The 21,537-nt window shown below is 33.2% G+C and overlaps 1 protein-coding gene across 6 annotated transcripts in view; it reads left to right on the top strand.

Annotated features, from left to right (window-relative positions):
- osbpl8 (oxysterol binding protein-like 8) overlaps nt 1-21,537 on the top strand; it is a 72,878-nt gene that overhangs the window by 27,001 nt on the left and 24,340 nt on the right. For 2 of the 6 annotated variants that reach the window (XM_042721615.1, XM_042721618.1), the window contains 2 exons: nt 5,992-6,028; nt 9,652-9,780. In XM_042721615.1, coding sequence (XP_042577549.1) covers nt 5,992-6,028; nt 9,652-9,780 — 166 coding nt within the window. Of the gene's footprint in view, nt 1-5,991; nt 6,029-9,651; nt 9,781-18,331; nt 18,684-21,537 lie in introns of those variants that run through there. The other 4 variants (XM_042721617.1, XM_042721616.1, XM_042721619.1 and 1 more) reach the window with 4 other exon arrangements.

Raw genomic sequence — 21,537 nt, 5'->3', positions numbered from 1 at the left:
TTGGAGGAGCTGTGCAGAGTGATGATTACTGTATGGAATTAAAGGTTTAAGTTTGAAGGGGAGTGTCAAGTTAGTGGTTTTGCTTCGGAAATTGGCAGGGTCGTTAATTTCGTGGTCGTTCTACACACCTCGTCCGTACGATTTTTAGATAAACTCACTCATGACGTGTGCGTGGACATACGATCTTCCGACCATCCGAATTCGCACCGTGTACGCCCTCCTTTATTTGAGAGTTTGGTGTCTGATATTTGTTAATAATTGAGGATTCAGTATATCATAAGCATGTGAGCACTGTTTCTAGCCTTCTCTCTCTCTCTCAGGTCACTGGCTAATGTTAATGCAAAACTGGATTTGTTTATTTTCCATCGTTATTTGTCCTGCTGCCTTCTGTGTGTTTTCATAGCTCTGTTTCTTTGCTAGTAAAACTTCACCTTTCCTTCATCCCTCTTCTTCTGCATTGTCACCTCCACCTCTTCCTCGTCAGCTGCATGTGATGCTAAACGTCTGTCGTTAGTAAGTGATTGCTGACTCCTCCAACACCAGCTGACAGACGTCATTCGCCTCCCCAGACTTCACTGACATTTTCACACTCCTGAAGAGGATGGAAAGTGGTTCGGTGACATTACCTTCCCGTCGCCTCTGCAATGTTCTCTCAAACAGAACACAATTTCAGGGAGATTTAGGCTAAAAAGTGGTCTTCCACACCATCTGAAACGACCCGGTGGTATATTAATGCTGAGCGGAGATCAGCGAGACCACCGCAGAGGTAATAGGATCCACCCCAGGACCAGAACAGCCCGTTACCAGCCAATGAAGTGCGTCTGAAAGCATCCCAGTGATGGATTGAGACTCTATACAGCAGCTTTAGCTTCCTCTCACCCTCTGTTTTCTTTCTCCCATCACTTCTTCCCTTTCTGTTTTAGCATTCTTGTTACAAAAAACACTTATTTGCTTATGTAACATGAGAGTTTTTGACTGTGAAAGAGTCACACATAACACCCAGTTTCTCTGCAGATTATTTTCAGCATAATCTACAGCATTTGTGTCATGCTGGCAGTTCATTTAGAAAATAATTGTAGTGCATCTCTCAATTTGTTTGACATGATTATTAGAATATTGACATCTAATGAACAGGAAATGCATTTATAAGTAAGCAAGCAGAATCATGAATAAAGATTAAAAGTTCATAAATAGAAATATATATATGTGTATATGCATGCATATATGCATTGGTCTGCTGAGGAGATAAATATAAAATATAAATATATCTTAAGTAAATAAATAAATATAAAATATCTGCAAGTCTGAGTTTTGTACATATATATTTGAGAATTTGAGTTTTATATATATATATATAGTGAGAAATCAATATATTTTATATATTTGTTAGATTTTTTATAGATTATTTAGAATGTTTTTTTTTAATATTATATATGTATATTTATGTTTAATATATAATAATATATATTAAAGTAAATGAATATAAATTCAAAATAAATAGATCTGTACATTTCTAAAAGTAGGCATCTGTGAGTCTGATTTTTGTAATTAAGTGTTTTTATAATTAACAGTACACATCAATGATACCAACATATAGTAAGATAAATAAATAAATAAATAAAATACTTTTAATAATATAAAAAATATATTTTTTTCTGGCAGCAAAAGCTGACAGGTTAAAAAGCTGTCTGGCATATATATTAAGACCTAGAATTAATGATAATAAGGCAATTCTGATACCAAACCAAACATGCAACTAAATTCGACCATGACTTTAGATCAGTATACTTTACATGTGACAGTCCCATAAACACTGTACCTTGCATTGTGCCTTGTATTATGTGTAATGGTTATATGGTCAAATTTGATTAATTTTTTGTCTTTATTTTTTGTATTTTTCTTTCCACAATGGTTTTGTTTTTAATATTGTGTCCTGTTACAAGTAGTCCTTTTAAAAAGCTATTTTTGAATGCATATCTTAGGCAGACAACCTAATTGTCTGCATAAGATATGAACACTGCGACTCTTTCTAGGTGTTTTCTAAAGCTTCAGCTCTGGCTGTCGATGCTTCTGTGAATTTCCCGGCCTTTTTCTGTTGTATTGTGACATGGTGTTAAAGTCATAACAGTGCTGATCCGGCAGAAACGCCGTGCTGTCAAGTACCGGCCCGTCGACTGTGTGTTTGTGCTCGAGCGGACGCCGAATGCTCTTGAGTGTTTTGCATTAATCTCCCATGTGGATTTGCTGGAAAACACCCGAACGCCGAGGCTTTAAAACATCAGCTGTCGTCTTTGTTCCGCAGGCTGCTCGACTCATCTGAATTCACTCCAGAAGAGATGCTTGAACGGGCTGCAAATCAAGGTTTCATAAAATATTGGCAGCCGAATGTTAAACAAAACCACTGAGCTGAGTCTCAACAGCACTTTGTGGCACTTTAGGTTAATCAGTGAGAAAAAGTGCATTTGTATTATTCATTAGTCGGTCACATGCATCTTGATTTGCATAATAAATATACAAGGTTGCAGCATTTGTTGCATGCATACGCATCTGTTTATGTCAATCATTATGCATAATGTGTGTGTGTGTATATTGACTTTGAAGCTCAGCAGAAACCATGCTGATGCAAGGCACCATGGGATTGATTGCATTGATGCTATTTGAAAGATCATTTAAATTTGCTTGCATGTCCATTTATTTTATATTTTAGTTTATTTGATCATGTTTCCAGCTCTGTTTGACCACATACAAATTCATTCTGTAGAATTATGTTGATTTTCTCTGACATTTAGTGCTGCAAAGTGAATTAACAGACTCTGTGTGTGGCTGCTGATGAGCAATTCTATTGATTTGTACTTCCAGACAGAACCGTCTGTCATCACCATAATTTAGCATCAGACCAGCGCCGCAGAACTAAATCTGTCCTGGAGAGATCTAGAAAATGTCTGTGTTGCTTTATTATGTAGTTTGACTACAAACACTATCATTTAAATGTTTGAGGCCAGTGAATGTTTTTGAAAGAAGTGTATTTTTTTTGCTTTATTATGTAGTTTGACTACTAACAAACACAAGTGTCTTATGCCAACCAAGGCTGGCTTTATTTACAAAAAAAACATGTTATTTGATAGTAAAATCTAATTTATTCCTGTGATTTTCAGCATCATTTCTCCAGTCTTCAGTGTCACATGGTCCTTCAGAAATCATTCTGATATTCTGATTTGCTGCTCAAGAAACATTTCTGATTATTATCAATATTGAAAACGGTTGTGCTGCTTAATATCAGGATTTTATGATGAATAGAAAGTTCAAAAGACCAGCATTTATTTGAAATAGAAATATTATATAACATTATAAATGTCTTTACTGTCACTTTGGATCAGTTTAATGCGTCCTTGCTGAATAAAAGTATTAATTTCTTTCAAAGAGAAAAAATTAAATGTTTCATTCTAGCCGCATGGGTGCCAACATCGCATGACCAGCTGAATAACTTCTGACCCTCCTATTATCATATACGCTTATTACTCACTGAATAAATGAATAAAGGCTGGCATTGAATCGTGCATTTCTACAGAGGCATTTAGAGCCAGAAGCGGTTGCTTTTGCATGACGAGTCTCCACTCATAACTGAGTGCAACTTTTACTGCGTCAAACGTATAAAATGGAAATATTCATAATTAGCCAATGTCTTAAAAAAGCTTTCAGTTTGTGATAATATTTCTATAGCAGATTCCCTGTAGAAGATGAGCTAGAGGAAATAGCCATGGTTTGGTTAAATAGATGATCAACACAGTATCTGAGAGCTTTTGAGGCCTTCGGAGGGAAGTTGTTGTGTTTCAGTTTTATCACTCTCTTTTTGGAAAGCTGAAAGGAAAGCGAATATACGAACAGGAGCAGTAACATTAACACGGATGCTGGAGGAAACGGATCAGACGTGGAGTTGTTTAAGGATTATCAAACAGATGCTTTCCAGGCTGCGCTATGAAAACATGCCATCCTCCGTGACAGAAACAACCAGAGATTTGCTTTGTTTTAAACCGTACAGTATTTTTGGCTGAGCTGGAGAATAGCATACTATCATCTAGTATGTGTGTTGTTTATTAAAGCTTTCACATTTTATGTTCACATTAAATTGCCAGAAGGCCTACTGCATTTGCTAAAATGTGCGGTACAGAATTTGGGACACATATACAGCATATCCCACAGTCTTTGTATTATCTATATACTATTATAATATTTCATAATATTTTGAATTAGCTTTTGTTTTTTATATTTTCAGTTTTCACTTGAATTTAAAGTTGAGTCATTTTGTTCTTTTGCCATTTTTAGTAGTTTTTGTTTATAATATAATATATATACATATTTTGCCTTACAACATCAAACTAAAAGAAAAGGGCAAGTTCTGAAAATTATAGAAAAAACCTTGAATAACAGGTTTGGAAAAGTCATCAGTCTCCTGATTTAATACTTTGTACAGCCAGCTTTTGCTTTAATTACAGCCGGTAATCTTTTATTAGTTTGTTGAAAGGCAAAATTTGCAAATAAAGCTCGATTTTTTTATTTTTATTTATTTATTAAATTGTATGACATATAAAGTAACTCTTTGAAATTTGGTTTTCTATAAGCACTGTATTGTTACATTTCAAATATTTAAATACATTTTACATTTTCTTTCAAATTTTAAGTAATTTTATGTATACCTTTGTCATTTTTTTAAAATCTTTGTAATGATTATTAGATTTTTTTTATTCATTTTAATTTCAGTTATAGGTTTAGTTATTTAGTGCTTTTTGTAATTTTTAGTAGTTTTCTTTTTATAATTCTATTTATCTTTATTTTCCAAGTAGCTTTCATATTTTCATTTTAATTTTAGGTATAGGTTTAGTGATTTTATGATTTTTTTTGCCTTTTAGTTTAGTAGTAGTTAGTAGTTTTTTTTATTTCTATTTAGCCTTATTTTATTTCAGTTTTATTCATTTTAGTACTTCAACTTATTTCAGCTCTTTTTCGAGTAATAAAAATCTTTTTTAACCATTTCAGTTTTGGTTCACAATAACAACACTGCCCACAATGCAATGCAAAGTGAAAGAGGCTTTTGGATAGATTCAGTGGATTTTTTGTACTTAATCCCAGTAATGCTGAAAACAGCTTTATTACAGTCATAAGTGGTCAAACATCACAAATCCTTGAGCTTCTCTATCCGCTCTGACTGTCATTACATTATATTTGAACAGATTAGATTCGCTGGTTTATCGTACACTCAGACAGACTGACATGATTAGGCTAGTTAGTTTTATGTGCAATACACTCCTTTTTATTATACAAGCAAATGAACAGCAATCCACATGATTTGAGGTGATGCACGATGCTTTACAAACACAGCTAATAATGTTTAAGAGAACTGGCATTAATTGTTCAACATTGTATAAACCGGTCACACACATTTCTGTATAGATTTAATTCAAATACAGCCGTCCGTAGAGGCTATAAAAGCCTTCTTAATCCATCAATAACCTACAAGACCTCAAACCGGCTTCATTTAATTAAACGGGACTCAATGTGGGTGCCAATTACTCGTGTATTTGTTGTACTGTTTGATTGACAGATGTGTCGACCAATCAGAATCCCAGAGCTTTGTATTGTCGTGGCTTTGATCTCTGTTCACTATAATCTTTGCTAATCCACATTGTCCAGACTGTGTTATGAGTGTGTGTGTGTTTGGCTTGTGTAACCCGCCCTGATTTTGTTCTGCTTAGTTTTTCTTGCTCTGTTCAGTTGGATTTTGCTGCCAGTGTCTTGTGTGTCATTATGTGTTTGTCATTTTTAACTAATGCTGCTTTCTTTTTTTCCCTGTTCGTCTTTTTTTCATGCCGTCTGTCTGTCTGCTGCCAACGTGTCCCAACGCACAAAATCCCACCAACACCAAAACCAACACTGTCTGGCGGACCCTCGCTGTGTGTGTGTCTGTCTGTGACGTACGTGTGTGTGTGTGTTCAGCATCATGCAGAGAGCAGAGAAAACCCTGTCACCCCAGGTAAGAGGCTAACATTCATCTGTGTGTGTGTGTGTGTGTGTGTGTGTGTGTGTTATCCATGCTTCTGCGTGTCAAAGTCTGCATAGGCACTATGTTCATGAATGAGATACTTAATGTTATATTCTGTATACAGCGTGGTGTTTTAATAATATGTGGAACAGAATCAACAATAAACGTTTTCTTCTTTCAAAACTGTATTGTTTTTTGTTTTATAGTCACATGAACTTGCTATACAATACATATTTTACAATTCATAGTTTAATTCAGTGAGTGGTGTCCAGATATCATCTTGTCATTTTGAATTATTAAATATATTCAAATTAAATAAAAATTAAATAAATAAATGAGACAAAAACTGACAGCATGATTGGAAGTAAAACGGCATTTTCTGAAAGTAAATTTACATAAAATTTATAAAGGTATATATCATTTATTATACACATTTTCATCAATATACATTTTTGTGATATTTTATATATGACGGCATGATTGGAAATGAAAGATAATATTTTTGGAAATAAATTTATATTAAATGTATACATTTATATAGAATTTATTTGACATAATTTTATCAGTATATGTTTTTATAATGTTTATATGTGGCAGCAAGATTGGAAATGAAACAAAATTTTTGGAAATATATATATAAATATTTTTTTAATATATATATTAACATACAATGTGCTAAAAATATATATTGATGAATTTTTGTTTGTAATTATGTGTGTTAAATTGTGTGTTAATTTTTTTATTTTTTTTTATTTATATACTTTGTGTTTATATAATATATTTATTAAACACACACACACATATATATAATTTATAAATTCTGCAATATATCCTATATATACAAATATATATTATATTTTATATTTATGATATGTACTTAAAATTTCATTAAAATAAAATAAATTAAAATAAATAAAATAAAGTAAAATGTTAAGTTAAATTAATTTATTAAATTAAATTAAATTAAATTAAATTAAATTAAATTAAATTAAATTAAATTAAATTACATTACATTACATTACATTACATTACATTACATTACATACTCTCTATATATGTGTGTAGACAATATCAGATTGCTCCAGTTTATACTTCCAGTCTAGAATATTACCTTTCTGTCTATAAAAAGTGTTTTCCAATGAGAAGCTCGAGTGATTTTATTACAAGGGCTCAGAACATTCGGTGTGTCTCTGATGTGCAGCAAACACACAACAAACAGTTAAACATGCTCAGATCCTTTAAAGTCTGACACTGACATTCAGTTTCCTGCATGGTTCTTGTATCAATGTTTGATGCAGTTCCACAGAAATTCAGAAGTTAACACGTCTAAGGGACATTTGTGTGAACACAGCGGAAGTGTAGCTTAATGTGAAGCAGAGAACAGAGATCGCGATAACTCACAATTTGAGATTTCTAACAGGCCTATTTGGTTAATTGGCTCATTAGTAATTAGTTTCTTCACAGCATCAGTGATGGGGATGAAATATTCATATTGCATCTCAAATGAGCTTCTAGAATGATTAGCATAAAGTGATTCAGCTCTATCGCTTCAGCTTCTCCTTTTTTTGCTTTTGAATCACATTAAGTGGCCGACCTGTCTGTGTGTGTGTGTGTGTGTGTGTGTACGTGTTGTTATACACGTGTAGCAACACAAGCACGCACCCACATGCATATATTCACCAGAAGTGTGTGTTATGACACCCAAATTTTATGCTGCGTCATTGTGCAGATTTTCTCATGCATTACATTTCCTCAGCTGCACACACACACACACACACACACACACACACACACACACACACAAACACACACACACACACATAGACAATCAATAATGATTTTTGTAATCCTGTTGCAGTGCTGTAAGGTTGTGTGTGATGATGAAGAGACTAGAATTGAAACAGTCGTGTTAAACACTCACTTTAATCTGCTTTAAGAACAGCACCATCAGATGGAGAAAATAAAGATAAACAGTAGTATTACAGATAACAGTTTTTGCACAATACCATGCAATCATCTTATCTGATTTTATTTCTCGTGTTGGCCACTACAGGGGGCACTTTACAACAATATGTGCATCAGTTAAACTATGGTGGAAGCTCATGAGTTTGTTCAGGTGTATCGGACTCAAATGAAATCAATAGAAATCCAGTGTTTATAAACCCAATCTAAAGCACATCCTTATGTGGTTTAAAATCCGAGGCGAACAGGCTAAAAAAAAAATAATAATAATAAAATATCACCATACTTCCCCAGCTGATTGATTTTATTAAGACTTGCAAATATTTTTTGTATTAAAAGTTTTGATTTTATTAAGACTTGCAAATTTTTATATATATATGTAATATATATGCATATAGCATATATATTAAAGTTGATTGATTTTATTAAGACTTGCAAATATTTTTTGTATTAAAAGTTTTCTGAAATGTTATGTGCAATAAGCAAATTTTTTTCATACATTAGAATGTGTCTTTTATAAAAAAAAAAATTTTTTTTTTTTTTTTTTTTGAGCAAAACAATAGTTTATATACCGAAAAATCTGTCAGGCATCTTCAGAACAAGATTCATTAGATGACATTACACGACTCTTAAGGATCACATTGCAGCTCCACAAAATAATAATAAATTGTCATTTTAAATCTTCAAAAATATTTGCATCATTATCATTCAAACCACTATAAGTTTCACCCATTTGTCATCAAGATGTTTTTAATCTAATTTAAAATATATAAAAAATTTAGTATGGTCACTTATTTTTTTGTATATTATTTTAATAAGTATAGGTCAGAATAAGTATGTTGTTAAATTTTACATGACTATTTCTGTTATGCTGAATGAGGATGGAACATTATTTCACCCTTATGACATTTTATTTTCACAAACGTTGTGTGAAACATTAAAGTAGATATTTTACTTGCATTTAATATGCCTTCTATGTATATAAAGTAAAATTTAATCTAGTGTGGGCACCAAAATATAACGTCTCGTCTTTGACACATATACTAATTTCCAGAAAATTAATCTGAACATTGCATAAAGCCACGTTCATAATTCTTGTTTCATTTTGTTGACATATTAAAGTTTTATAGAAGGGATATTTTATATTTTGTATTTTTATATTATTACATAATAAAATGTTGTAAAAAATCAAATAAAAGCAAAGACCCTTGTTCAATCCATGAATGTTTCTCTGAGTTAATGCATGCGGTCTCACAGTCTGAAGCATCTGTCACAGCAAATCAGCATGCTGCTGTGAATAATAAAGCGAAGGACAAGAACACGCAGTCTCATGAATAATTTAATAGACACAGATGTGTCATCGATGTACTATAGTCCTTTGCCACATCACAGATTGTGACGTCAACACGATTTTAAACCCGGAAGATGAAAATAATGCAAAAAAAAAAACATAAAGTTAACCAGTTTTCTCCAACAGTTCAAATGATCAGATGCTAACATTGCCTTCAGTGATGTGCAACACAAACAGCTCTGCTAAAATCTCAGAAAAAGTAGTCTGGGGTATCGTGACCCTTTAAAACCAGATTTCAAACAATCAGATTCAGTACCCATTGTTTATGAATGCATCGTCTGTCTTTGTTATTGTTCCACAGCTGCCTTAATGCCTGGTGATGATGCAGCGCTTCTGACCCCGGGAAGGATGAGTCAGCGTGGGAAGGAGGCGGGGCTTCACACGCCCAGTAAAGACCTGCTCACAAGCCCCTCCCTCAGCTACAGCCACGGTAAGAGAACAGCAGCAGATTCCCCACAAGCCTCTATTGCATGAAGGATGTGTGGCCGGAACGCTTTAAAACCCAAATCTGCAAGAAGGTGAAATCTGATCCCAGCAGAAATGTTATTAGATTGAGCTGGAAGGTTTCGAAAACAACACTCTTGTCTTTAAATAATAATTCAGGAGCAAAAAAAAAAAGTCCTGTATAATATAACTTGTGTTTGTTTGTTTTCTGGTATTGTTATACTTATCCCATGAAAATAGCCTAAGATGCTGACATGGCATTAAATAAAAATATACTACTACTACTAAATCAGGTGCAATGTGATCAGAAGCATTTATTTATTGCTGATTTTGAGTTCAGTGTTGAAACAGTGACCAGTTTTCCCCTCGTTAGTGTTGGTTTTCACCACTAGAGGACGCTGAAGTTACACGAAATCAGACCAGAACAGAGTTAGTCCACGATTATGTGCAATCTTTCATAGTTTTGCTTCTAGTTAACGAGAATGCGACTGCCCTGGGCTCCCACAAACATGGAAGACTATCAAGCAGTCTTAAAAGTTTCTGTGGTGAATCATCTTTCTTTGAATTATTATAAATTAGATATTGCTTTTTGAGTATTACACTCATTGCCCACATTAAAGTCAGCAGACTTTTTTATATTATGTTAATCTATTAATTACAGTGACTGAAACTGGCATACAAATAAAAACTGACCCAAGAAATCTCTATAATCAAGCGTAAAATACTATATTATTTTAATTATTTTAACTGTTGATTATCAATAATTATATAGACATAATTAAATAATAACTATGTATTTATAATTATCAATAATTATCCATTATTACTTTAATAATTGTTTATTATCAATAATTATGTATCAGTAGAGTTAATAATGTGTGTGTGTGTGTGTATATATACACACATACAAATATAAATATTCTTTAATATATAATGTAATTGATCATTTTTTTTGATTGTTAATTGTTGATAATTATGTTATATATATTTTGTATATATATGTATATATATATATATATATATATATATATTATTTCCCAATAATTAATTATTTGTAATTATGTATTGGTATATTTTTAATTATATCTATATACATAATTATTTTAACTGTTTTTATAAATAATGAATTGTGTGTTATCAATAATTCTATATAAATATATAGAATTTTAATAATAGTTAATTTTCAATAATTTTGCATTGATACAGTTTTTTCAAACATAATTTTAAACCTCATCCAAAGTCAAAAGGTGCCTGAACCCTGACACTCATGTGCAGTCAAAGTTCAATATTGTGATGTTATGTAAAGTGTCCATGTGATCGTCATAATCCCTGTGTTGTCATATTTACAACGAGTCAGCGACCTCTGATATACACACACACCAGGCTCACATCTCTACACCGCAGTTATTAAAGTTGTCAGAGGGTTTGGCTTTTATAATGATGATTTTAATCTGATTAAATGCACCATGTTGCTGTTTTTAGAGCTCGTCGTGGTCCCTGATTTAATGGCTCATGTTTTGAGCGTCATACGTGTGGCGTGAGACTTGTTTACAGTTGCGCTGACACACGTGATCTCCTCTGCACAAAACCGCTGCTAGTCAAAACCTTTCAAAGCCATCGGACCCCTCGCATCTTGTCAGGTCTCCATAGCAACAGTAATTTCCCGTCGCCATCGCTTTGAAAGCACATTCACCCTTTCTTTTTATTCTGGGATGAATCACTCCGTTTGGGCGTGTTCTGATGCTCAGAGATGTACAATAGAAAGTTTCTTTGCGAGTTCATCTCGCAGATGTGGGCCATGTTTCACTCAATTATTCAGTGCCAGCAGCGGCAACCCGACACGAGACGCGCCGCAGCTTTCTCCCGGTGAGAACACAACCGGAATAGCATCAGTACGGCAACCGATATGCACACAAATCCTCTTTCCTGGCCTCCTCGCTCAGTGTGAGACGAGAGCAGGTGTGGGTGGCCTGGATTTAATGGATTACATACAGCAAATGAGATTAAAATGCACAGCGTGCAGCTCAGCCAATCAGAAGCTGCTTAACCTACACGTTCCGTCAAACCAGCCAATCAGATGCAGGGTCATTTGCATATGGGAGGACGTGTGTGAGCATGCCTTTCACATATCGTCAGCTGTTTGGGAATATCATGGTGGTTTTGTGGGCTAATAAAAGTTTGATTGAGAATGGAGAAGGTTGGACTTAAAACTTCTGAATGCAAGAGTGTGTCGGTTAATTGATTAATTAATCTTCCTCCACACAAGGCAAGTACTTAGACTAGTGCTCTAATGTTTAGTTAGTGTGTATTTAGTATAATGTATCGTTTTTATAGTTGTGTCTGCCTCCGTTTGCAATAGCACCTGGTGAGAACAGAATTCAAGCGTAGTTTGATTAGTACATTGGTAAATCTGCTTGTTAAAGTGGAAAATTGTGGCTGTTTTGTGTGAAATCGTATCATTACAAGTGGTTTCCTAAAGGCCTAGTGGGGTATTCACTGTAGAAGGTGACTTGAGATGGGTTTCTTGAGGATACTGGTTGTTTGGGTGGTTTGTTTAGTAGCGTTAAATGTGCTCTGACTCATTTAAACTCATTCGTTAGGCTGCTTATCCAGGCTCATAGCCAGGTTGCATAAGGTTTCCGGTGGCTTCCAAAGCCCACCTTAAGTGCGTCGACCAGGTCTCGAGCGCATTGTGTCTGAAAGCATCTTATGGCTTATTTTATCACTCACTTTAAGTCTTATATTTCAGCTTCTTCAGCCAACTTCATGTGGTGCATCCTGGGATGCTTGTTAAACAGTATTCACATGTTTTCTGGATGCTTGTTATCTGCAATTTTGTTTTTGGAAATAAATTCATAATAAGCCACAGTTTATATTTGTTTTAGCAATGCACAATATATCTTTTCCATTGAGCTGATATTAGAGAAAGTTTTTTTGATATTTTATAAATCAGCTGATTTAACATAACTGTGCCTGATTTTGTTTTTTATTTATGTGTTTAGATAACCTTGGGAACACTTCAGAATAGGAAACACGTATTCACTATAAGAATCACTGCAAGTATTCATAAGTATTAATACAAAGCCAATATGCTAGAAATATGCATGCTAATAAGCAGCTAGTTAATAGTGAGAACTGGTCCTTAAATTGAAGTGTTACCATAACCTTTGCTGTCATCTAAAGTGAATTTTTAACACTAAACACTAAAAATATAATAACATTATTAGATGTAATCTATAGCAAATTTCAAATGTAATTAATTTTTTTATGCTGTACATTATAATATTGTGATGACTAACATTACTTATAGTATTTAAAATGATTAATTGTAGTTTATAGTGTTTTGGTTTTTAATTATGCAGATAAAATCGTATAGAATTTTAATATGGTTTAATATAACATGCCAGTTCTTTGTGATTACTTGTGAAATTTGCTAGCATTTTCTGAGCATTTTTTTTCCCCAGTGTAGTCAACCACTAGTTACAGAATCATCTCTGTGAACAGTACAGTGGTTTACAGAATCATCTCTGTGAACAGTACAGTGGTCTGGATCATTAACCACTCTAGTTCAGTTTAGCTTTTTGTTTTTGGAGATCTAACTGGAGCTGCTTAGGTTACTACAAACACACTCTGTGGTATTGTTGATTAAGTTCTATAGTTGTTTTTAACCTTATGCTGATATGTTATTGTAGTTTTGTTTAGTTTGATACAGTTCAAACCGTAAACGGACAGTGTGAGATACTGTTGCAAAGGATGAAGCACAGAAAACTGAGCAAGTGAACAGTGAACACTTGTTAATGAGAAGCAAACAAAGGATACATAATGAGTGTTTATATGAGGATGAATATCAGAATTGTTTATATGGGTGAAGCTCAGTTTAAGAATGATGGGAGAAAAAGGCTTTATAACAACTGTTTATGTGAGTGAAGGTCTTAATTTGAGAAAAAGGCTTTAATAGTTTGGGTTTTTATGGTTAACTTTTTTCCACATAGTTTGTGTGTGTTAGGGTTGTGCCGATAGACGATGGTATCGTGTATTGACGATAGTCAGAGATATCGACGATAGCAGATAGTCAAGACGATATTAGGCCCCTTCTCCTATTAATGTATTAAATAATAATAATAATTATTATTATTATTATTATTATTATTTGGCAGCCTATTATAATTCGGCTATCAAATTGCCTCGCTATTTCACACACACACGCGCGCAAATGAGGATTAGAGCTGGTGAAGGAGTCTCCAAGCTCAAACAGACGTAGCCTACATCGTCTGCAGATGTAAGGTATTTCATTGCACTTTAACAAGTAATCTGAACGCCCTATATATGTGCAATATTTTAAACGAGCCCTCACTAACTGAGATTAATGCCACAGTTATGTTAGAATGCATCTCATTCTTGTTTCTATGGCGGTGCGTCGGGCTCGTCAGTTCAATTTAACTTAACTCCAAATATATGAACTTACCTGTTTTAAATACTTTATATTTAACATGTTCGTTTATGTCCAATATTTAGTGTTAAACTGTTGGTCTTTAAATGAAATCTACTATCGATTTTCACCATTGACTGATTTTGCAGAACATTTAGACTGATAACTTCCGTGCGCAAATGCAGCAAATTTGTCACAGGATGCGCGATATGACAGTTGCGTCCGACTATATATGAACTAGCTGTTTTAAATACAGTATTTTTATATTTAACGTTAGTTTATCAGTATGTTTGAAAGTATATATTTTCGATTATTGGTGATTCCGTAGGCTCTCTCTGGCGCACCTGCGCGGTTTAAGACACCAAATAGTTATGCTATGACAAGAACAAAGAGTCTCTCTCTTGCTTCACCCATGCATGATAATATCGTGTATCGTCGATCTCACGGGCTGACGGTATAACGATTTGAAAAATGACCATATCGCCCAACACTAGTGTGTGTGTCCGTCCAGAGCAGATAAACAGACCCCCATCTCCAGATCTGTGACTGCCGTCTTCAGCGCAGAGCTTGCGGCTCACAGCTAAAGTGGGCATGTTTCCACCCATCTTGGGCTACAGGAACGTGGCATGTTCCGTGTCTGCTTGTGCTGTATTAAGGTCGTATGTTGTGTTTGAGTGTTATAGTTGGCTTTTTTGCACCCCGCTGAAAATGGCACTTTTCATTCAGCCACGGTGGCTTTACAGATTACCAGCAGTGACACCCGCTGAAAATCACTTCATTCAGAGACACAATCAGACTGATAGATAGACAGACAGATATAGGTGTGGTTTTGCACTCTTTTGTTTGGGGTGTAAGGTTGTTAAGTGATTCATAGGATGAGGCATTGCTTTCATTGATGACAGGATAATGAGCAGTAGCTTTGAATTACACATCCACCAGAGCATCTTAATTAGTTATGTAAATCAGAGCATCATTCTCAGCCATCCTGCAGTCTCATCCGCTCGCTGCTTTTTGGTGAGGCTGTTGCCTAGCAACTTCAGAGTGACATCAGCAGAGTCCGGGAGGAACGCTCCGATTGGTCACGACAGCCGGCGTGAATTCCGATTGGATGGAGGAAAGAGGAATCTGGAATGTTTAAAAGCTGCTTGAACTTCTTTAACCTTTCATTTGACTCCTCTGGAGCTCTTCTCCAGTTCATTGAACAAAAACAGGCTGAATTTACAGCACAAGCCGTACCGAGAAACAGGCAGCGCTTCACTGGAAGTCCCAGCGCTCTGCACGGCCTCCTCCTGTGAGTTTCTTGTTGACATTTCACTCCAAACAAACAGCTTCTAAAGTGACTTGAAGGAAATCAGTTTTCATTTTGGATCCTACTGCGACTAAATGCTCTCTTGGAGATGCATTGCTTGTTAGTGCTGTTTAGCTTACTGCTTTTTTCTATTACAAGCATTCATAGTTAAGTTGAAAGATTCAAACAAATTCCCAGTACTGCGGTTTCCATTGCATCACTGAATGCATTATGCAGATTTTGGCCATTATGCATATGTGTATTTAATTAGTGCTGTTTTCTTTACGCAAGCTTAAACTTCAGCATGTGATGTTTCTTGTCTGTTATTTTAAGTCAGTGCTCTTAGTTTTGGCTTTGTATCAAACCTGGTTACTGAGAGTGTCTTTCCAGCTTCTCCCAGAAGCCTTTGCAGTGTCAGATTGGACAGTTCATAGTGTGATCAGGTTGGATGTGTGTCTGTATCTAGAGATGCCGATGGCTTGATTCTGTTTTCACCAGCGCTGTAAGAGAAGCAGGTGTGTGTGTGTGTGTGTTTTAGAAATTCAGTGTCCTTCATAAAGCATTCTCTGTGAGCGAGCTGAGAGACAGAGACAGAAAGGGAAAATCAGATCTGAGTCATGGAAACATAAAATGATTCACAAACAGTCATAAAGGGAATCTGACAAAACCTTATTCATGTTTTTATGAATACGTCATAGTTCAAAGTGTATTTTGCATAAAGCATCAATATTTTTTTGTGTGTCATTTAACACATTAAGAACAATTTTCATTTGCATAATGCATACAACTCTTATTCTTATTACTGTAATGGGAAACGTATTAAAGTATTTATACATCATGGTAGTATTTATTTTATTGTCATCTAATTTATGCTGATTTCTAAAACATTATGATAGTACTATTGAGATATAATAATAATAATAATAATCATATTAATATAATTAATAATTTATTCATATTCATGTTGTCATCTATGATATACATTTTTTATTTATAATATGTACCTTATTATTATTACTGAATTATTTTTGTTATTTAAAAATACATCAATATATAAATAATACTAATTGTATATATATTTATATACTCTGTGTGTGTGTGTGTATTTTAGGGATGTTCATTTCGGTTATTTCTCCTAACCGACAACTGACACTCGTTAACAGACAAGATTATTTTAAATTAGAATTGAATTAAATTAGAAAGGATAAGTGTCTGTGACCCATTAAAAATACTAACGTTTGTTTTCCAGGAATTAATTGAACATGAAGATTCACATGATCACATCACGCACTTGCAGCGCTTCAGCGAGCAGAGAGAAACATAATAAAGCTAGGCTATATATAACAAATAAATAGACCTATACAAGAAATATATTTTTACTTAATAAATGAACAAATCGAAAGAAAAAAATGTGCATCAATTAGGCTAGTCTAGTGTGCAGAGTTTGGGTTCATGCATTGTTGTGGTGTATGCGTGAAAGGAAACCAAGGCGGCAGAAAGCGGCATCTTATTTTTCTTTATTTTATAAAAGCACAAAGATTTGATTGTATTGTGAATGTACACAAATAAAAGCAGCCTTTTACACTTTCAATTATCTGGATGACTAGAATGAGTAGTTGTTTCCATTGTTAGAAGGAAAAAATTCAAGTGAGCACTCACAATGCAGCCTTTTCATTATCATAACAAAATACAGTCAGTCAAACAAATGGAAAACACACTGCTCTGTTTAAATATGTAGTAAAGTCTATGCACACATTTTGTTTTACATGACATTGAAACGTGAGTGAAAACCAGGTTTACATAAATAATAGTTTGGCATTCAAGTACATTGCAAATACGGAAACATTTGGATTTGTGTCGAATGAGAGACACAACGTTGGTTTCAGTTTTGTTTTAGCCTAAATTAATTCGTTTTGGCTTGTCCTATATACTGTAGCTATACAGTAGCTTCTTTCATTTTTAATTCTTGTTCATTTCTGAATACTGTTTATACTGTGTGTGTATATATATATATATATATATAGCGCTATTGAGAATAGTAATAAAAGCCATGCATCATTTTGCTTACATAAATGCTATATATAAATATTATTTATTTTGTTCATATTATTTATTATTTAAATTATTCATAGTCTATGTATTATTAAATGTTATGTATAACTGTTATTATTATTTATAAAGAATTTTTTATTTTTATTTTATATTATATTTTCAATGAAACACACACACACACATAAATATGATTTTATAAATAAAAAACTAAATATATATATATATATATTTATATATAATATATAAAAATATATATATATATAATATATATATATATATATATATATATATTTATATAAAAATTTTTTATTTTAAATAATTACAAATTATGAGATAATAAGTTACTTTTATTAGCATTTTTATTTTTATATCATTATCATATATATGCTCTGAATTCTATATAATATATATATATATATATATATATATATATATATATATATATATATATATATATATATATATATATTTAAAGTAATTCAACTGAAATAAATAAAACAAAAATAAATGTTTTCGTTTTTTTTTTTTTTTTTTTACTTTTTGAGATGAATGATAATCCAGACACATTTTGTTTTTGTCAGATTCACCACAAACATCATGCAATCAGATCAGAATAAAACTGGAAAAAATAACAACAACATGAGTTACAGGTGTCCAGTGACGTCACAGCTCAAAGCTTTTTTTTTTGTTCTTCTGGTGGTCAGTGCTGTTCAAGAATGTGAGCTGTGGCTCTCTCTCTCTCTCTCTCTCTCTCTCTCACACACACACACACAGCGGCTGTAGAGCGAGAGGGAGGAGCTGCAGTGAGTAACAGAGAGCGAGCGTGAGTGTATCTTCAGAGCGCTCGGTCAGCTGTAGTACTAGCAGCAGTGGAGTATGTGTGTAGAGCAGAGCTGAATGTGTGTGTGTGGTGACCGCCGAATTACCGCCGCAGCCCCTCAGCCTCGCCCTCTTCAGGGTGAGGCCGCCCTCATGATGAAGCAAGACGGGATCCTGGGCCGCCGCCGGTTCTCCACCTGTGGAGGAACCATCTCGGGCCGCCCGGCTCATCCCGACGGACGCAAACTCATACGCAACGCCTCGTTTGGGGGCTACAACGAGCTGTCCGTCTGCTCGCCAGGTGGGTCCATCTCGGGAAACTTTTACGTGTTTTATTTGTTTGGCAGGTAATGTGCCAGGATGGGTAACTGTCGCAGCAGGCTTTTAAGTTTGATTGTTTTGGCAGCTTGCTGTCGACTGAACGTGTGTGTGTTTGACTCTGGACGGCTCTCCAAACTAAAGTGCTTCCATTAACTGAGCTGTTATTCATTGCATCACTGTGCTTTGATGCATTATGTTCATTTCAACCTTCAGTAAAACTTCTTGCTATTAAATGCACATTTTTTCAGTATTTATTTGAATGGGAATTGTAAGGAATTGAACTATCACGATTTTGATTTAAAAAATATAGTCAGCAATATAGCAAACAAAAAGGTTACCCATTTTTTTTTTTTACTTATTTTGTTATGTGTATTGTTGAGTATATAGTTACAATAAATTAGTTGCTAATTATAAAAAGAATAATGAAAACATTAATGCAAAGCCAAAATTGTAATAGTATGTATTATTTATAAAAACAAACCAAAAATGTTTTTTATTAACAGTAATTTAATTTTAGTAACCTGTTTTTTGATTAATAAAAAATATATAAAATTTGTTAAATGAATACTGGTTTTATGTTTTTATTAAAAATATAATATTGTATGAATATGTATTATTATTAATAATAAATCTATAAACATTTTAAACAATATTTTAATTAATAATATTAATAAAAGTATAAACAATTTATTACATTTATAGTGGTTTTGTGGGTTTTATTCATAATATTTAAATATTATTATAGTAATATTTACTGTTATTAATAATATATCTGTATGATTACAATTTTGGTTTCAGGTAAGGTCTTTATTAATATTTAAATAATTAATTAATAAATTATCCTAAATATATATCAACAACAAACTAGAAAAACCAATAAAAAATGTTTTAAAATATGTTTTTAATATCTAATAAATATATTTTTTATAATTTAATTATTTAATATTATATGTTTAATAATAAAACATTTTATTTAATTATATTTTATTTCATGTTTTATCATTTTTTGTAATAATTTGGGTCACTAATTGCACTGCATTGAATCGGGTAATCAAGTATTATAATTAAGTAATGTACACTTGTACAGGTTCTGTTTATTTGAACTTGAACAGGACCGATTCAACCAGCCTGAATTAGTCTGAGACTGATATTTGTCTATAAATATAAATTGACTTTATATTTAGAGTATTTTACTACTGTGTTTTATCTACATTATCAGAAGAATGACATTCAAGAACCAAATCATTCAGTTCCAGTGTTTTTTTTAAAAAAAAGAAATGGTTCCGAAAAAGAACCGGTTCTCAGTTCCGTAGTTCTCTGGACCCTCATTTGATGGGAATCATAAGGGTGGAAATATCATATATCAGGACTGTCTTTGCTTTGTCATCTGCTCAAGGTCAGTAGATCAAGCTTTTGAACAGGACGCAGATGTTTCTGCTGCAGATATCGAGCAGTTTCAGCTCTCACAGTGAATCTGACTCATGTCAGCGCGCCCTGCGCTCCATTTATCCCTCATGATTATGATTGGAAGAAGAGAGGGATGCATTAAATGCTCTTATTTTCGCACACAGGCCCCGCTCGCTGCACTCTGGATTTACCCGACATGCATTCTTCAGAGAGAGTGTTTTTATTTTAAAACTCACGTCTGTACGATTACCAAGCATTTTCTTTATCATTATCCTAATCCTTCTTTATTTTTTAATGGAGTTCAATGAGCAGAGATTAGCTAATGGACCCAGAGTGCATTGCATTGGGGCAAATCTTATGTGTGCGCGTCACGTTCACCTGTGTGAAAATCAGCAGGGTTCGCTCACAGGGTAATGGCTTTGATTTAATACTGAATCTCTTCATTATAGTGGATAAAGATGAAGAGCTCGGAAGCAAACGCTCACTTTTTTCATTTTTGATTCATTTTCCCATAAGCCTAACTAAACTGACTGGTTCAGAAATAAATCGCAATTTCTTTTGAAGTAAAACATTTTAAAATTTATAATCTTGTAAGGATTTAAGATGATTCAGTCTGGGGTTTGGTGTTCTTATTGTACTGAAAATTAATTATTTAGGCCTAAATGTAAGATTTTGTATTTGGATTGCATAAAAAAAATTATATCCTTTTGAATTATAATCAAAAATAATAAACTTAATGTAATGCACATTTGTCAGTCATAAATGAAACCTTTTACTAAAAAAAGAATATATATTTTAAATACACATTAACAAGGTTTATATTTTTATCATCAATATATTTTTTGTTTTAAGCTCATAAATTTTGACTAACTGAATAATTATTGTTCGACAACTAACTGTTTTAACCATGTTTGTGCTTTTCCACTGAGTAACTGTAATTGTTTTCACAATTGATTTATGCTGATTTTATTAAATTTTTATACATTTATTAATTTAAATAATGCATTTTTAATTTAACAAAAATATGTGTATTTTATTATTATTATTATTATTTATTTTATTTTAATTTTTTAATTTTTTGCAAAAAGCTTACCTATTTCTTAGCTGATTCTTAAATGTTTCTTAAATGTGTGCCTATTTTATTTTATTTTTTTTTGAACAGCTACATTACGTTAGAAGATCTTTGTAACTTTCGTAATGTTTTTCCCGAGTGAAAAGTGTTGGGCAGGGCTTCATTGTTATCCACTGCAATTTGATTGGATGATGAAAAGTGTCCTTGATGACATCATCTGACAAGGAAAGTTGTTTCATATGTGGAGCAAGTAATTATATGCTGTTGAAAGTTTTTTTTTCTTTTATAGCATGCACAGTAACACCAGAAATATGTTTTTTTAATATATATATTCACTTCAAATAACTTCTTTCTC

The sequence above is a fragment of the Cyprinus carpio genome, chromosome B4 (assembly GCF_018340385.1).
Source record: "Cyprinus carpio isolate SPL01 chromosome B4, ASM1834038v1, whole genome shotgun sequence".
In the NCBI taxonomy this organism is placed as follows: Eukaryota; Metazoa; Chordata; class Actinopteri; order Cypriniformes; family Cyprinidae; genus Cyprinus; species Cyprinus carpio.
This window is presented reverse-complemented; position numbering and strand designations above follow the sequence as displayed.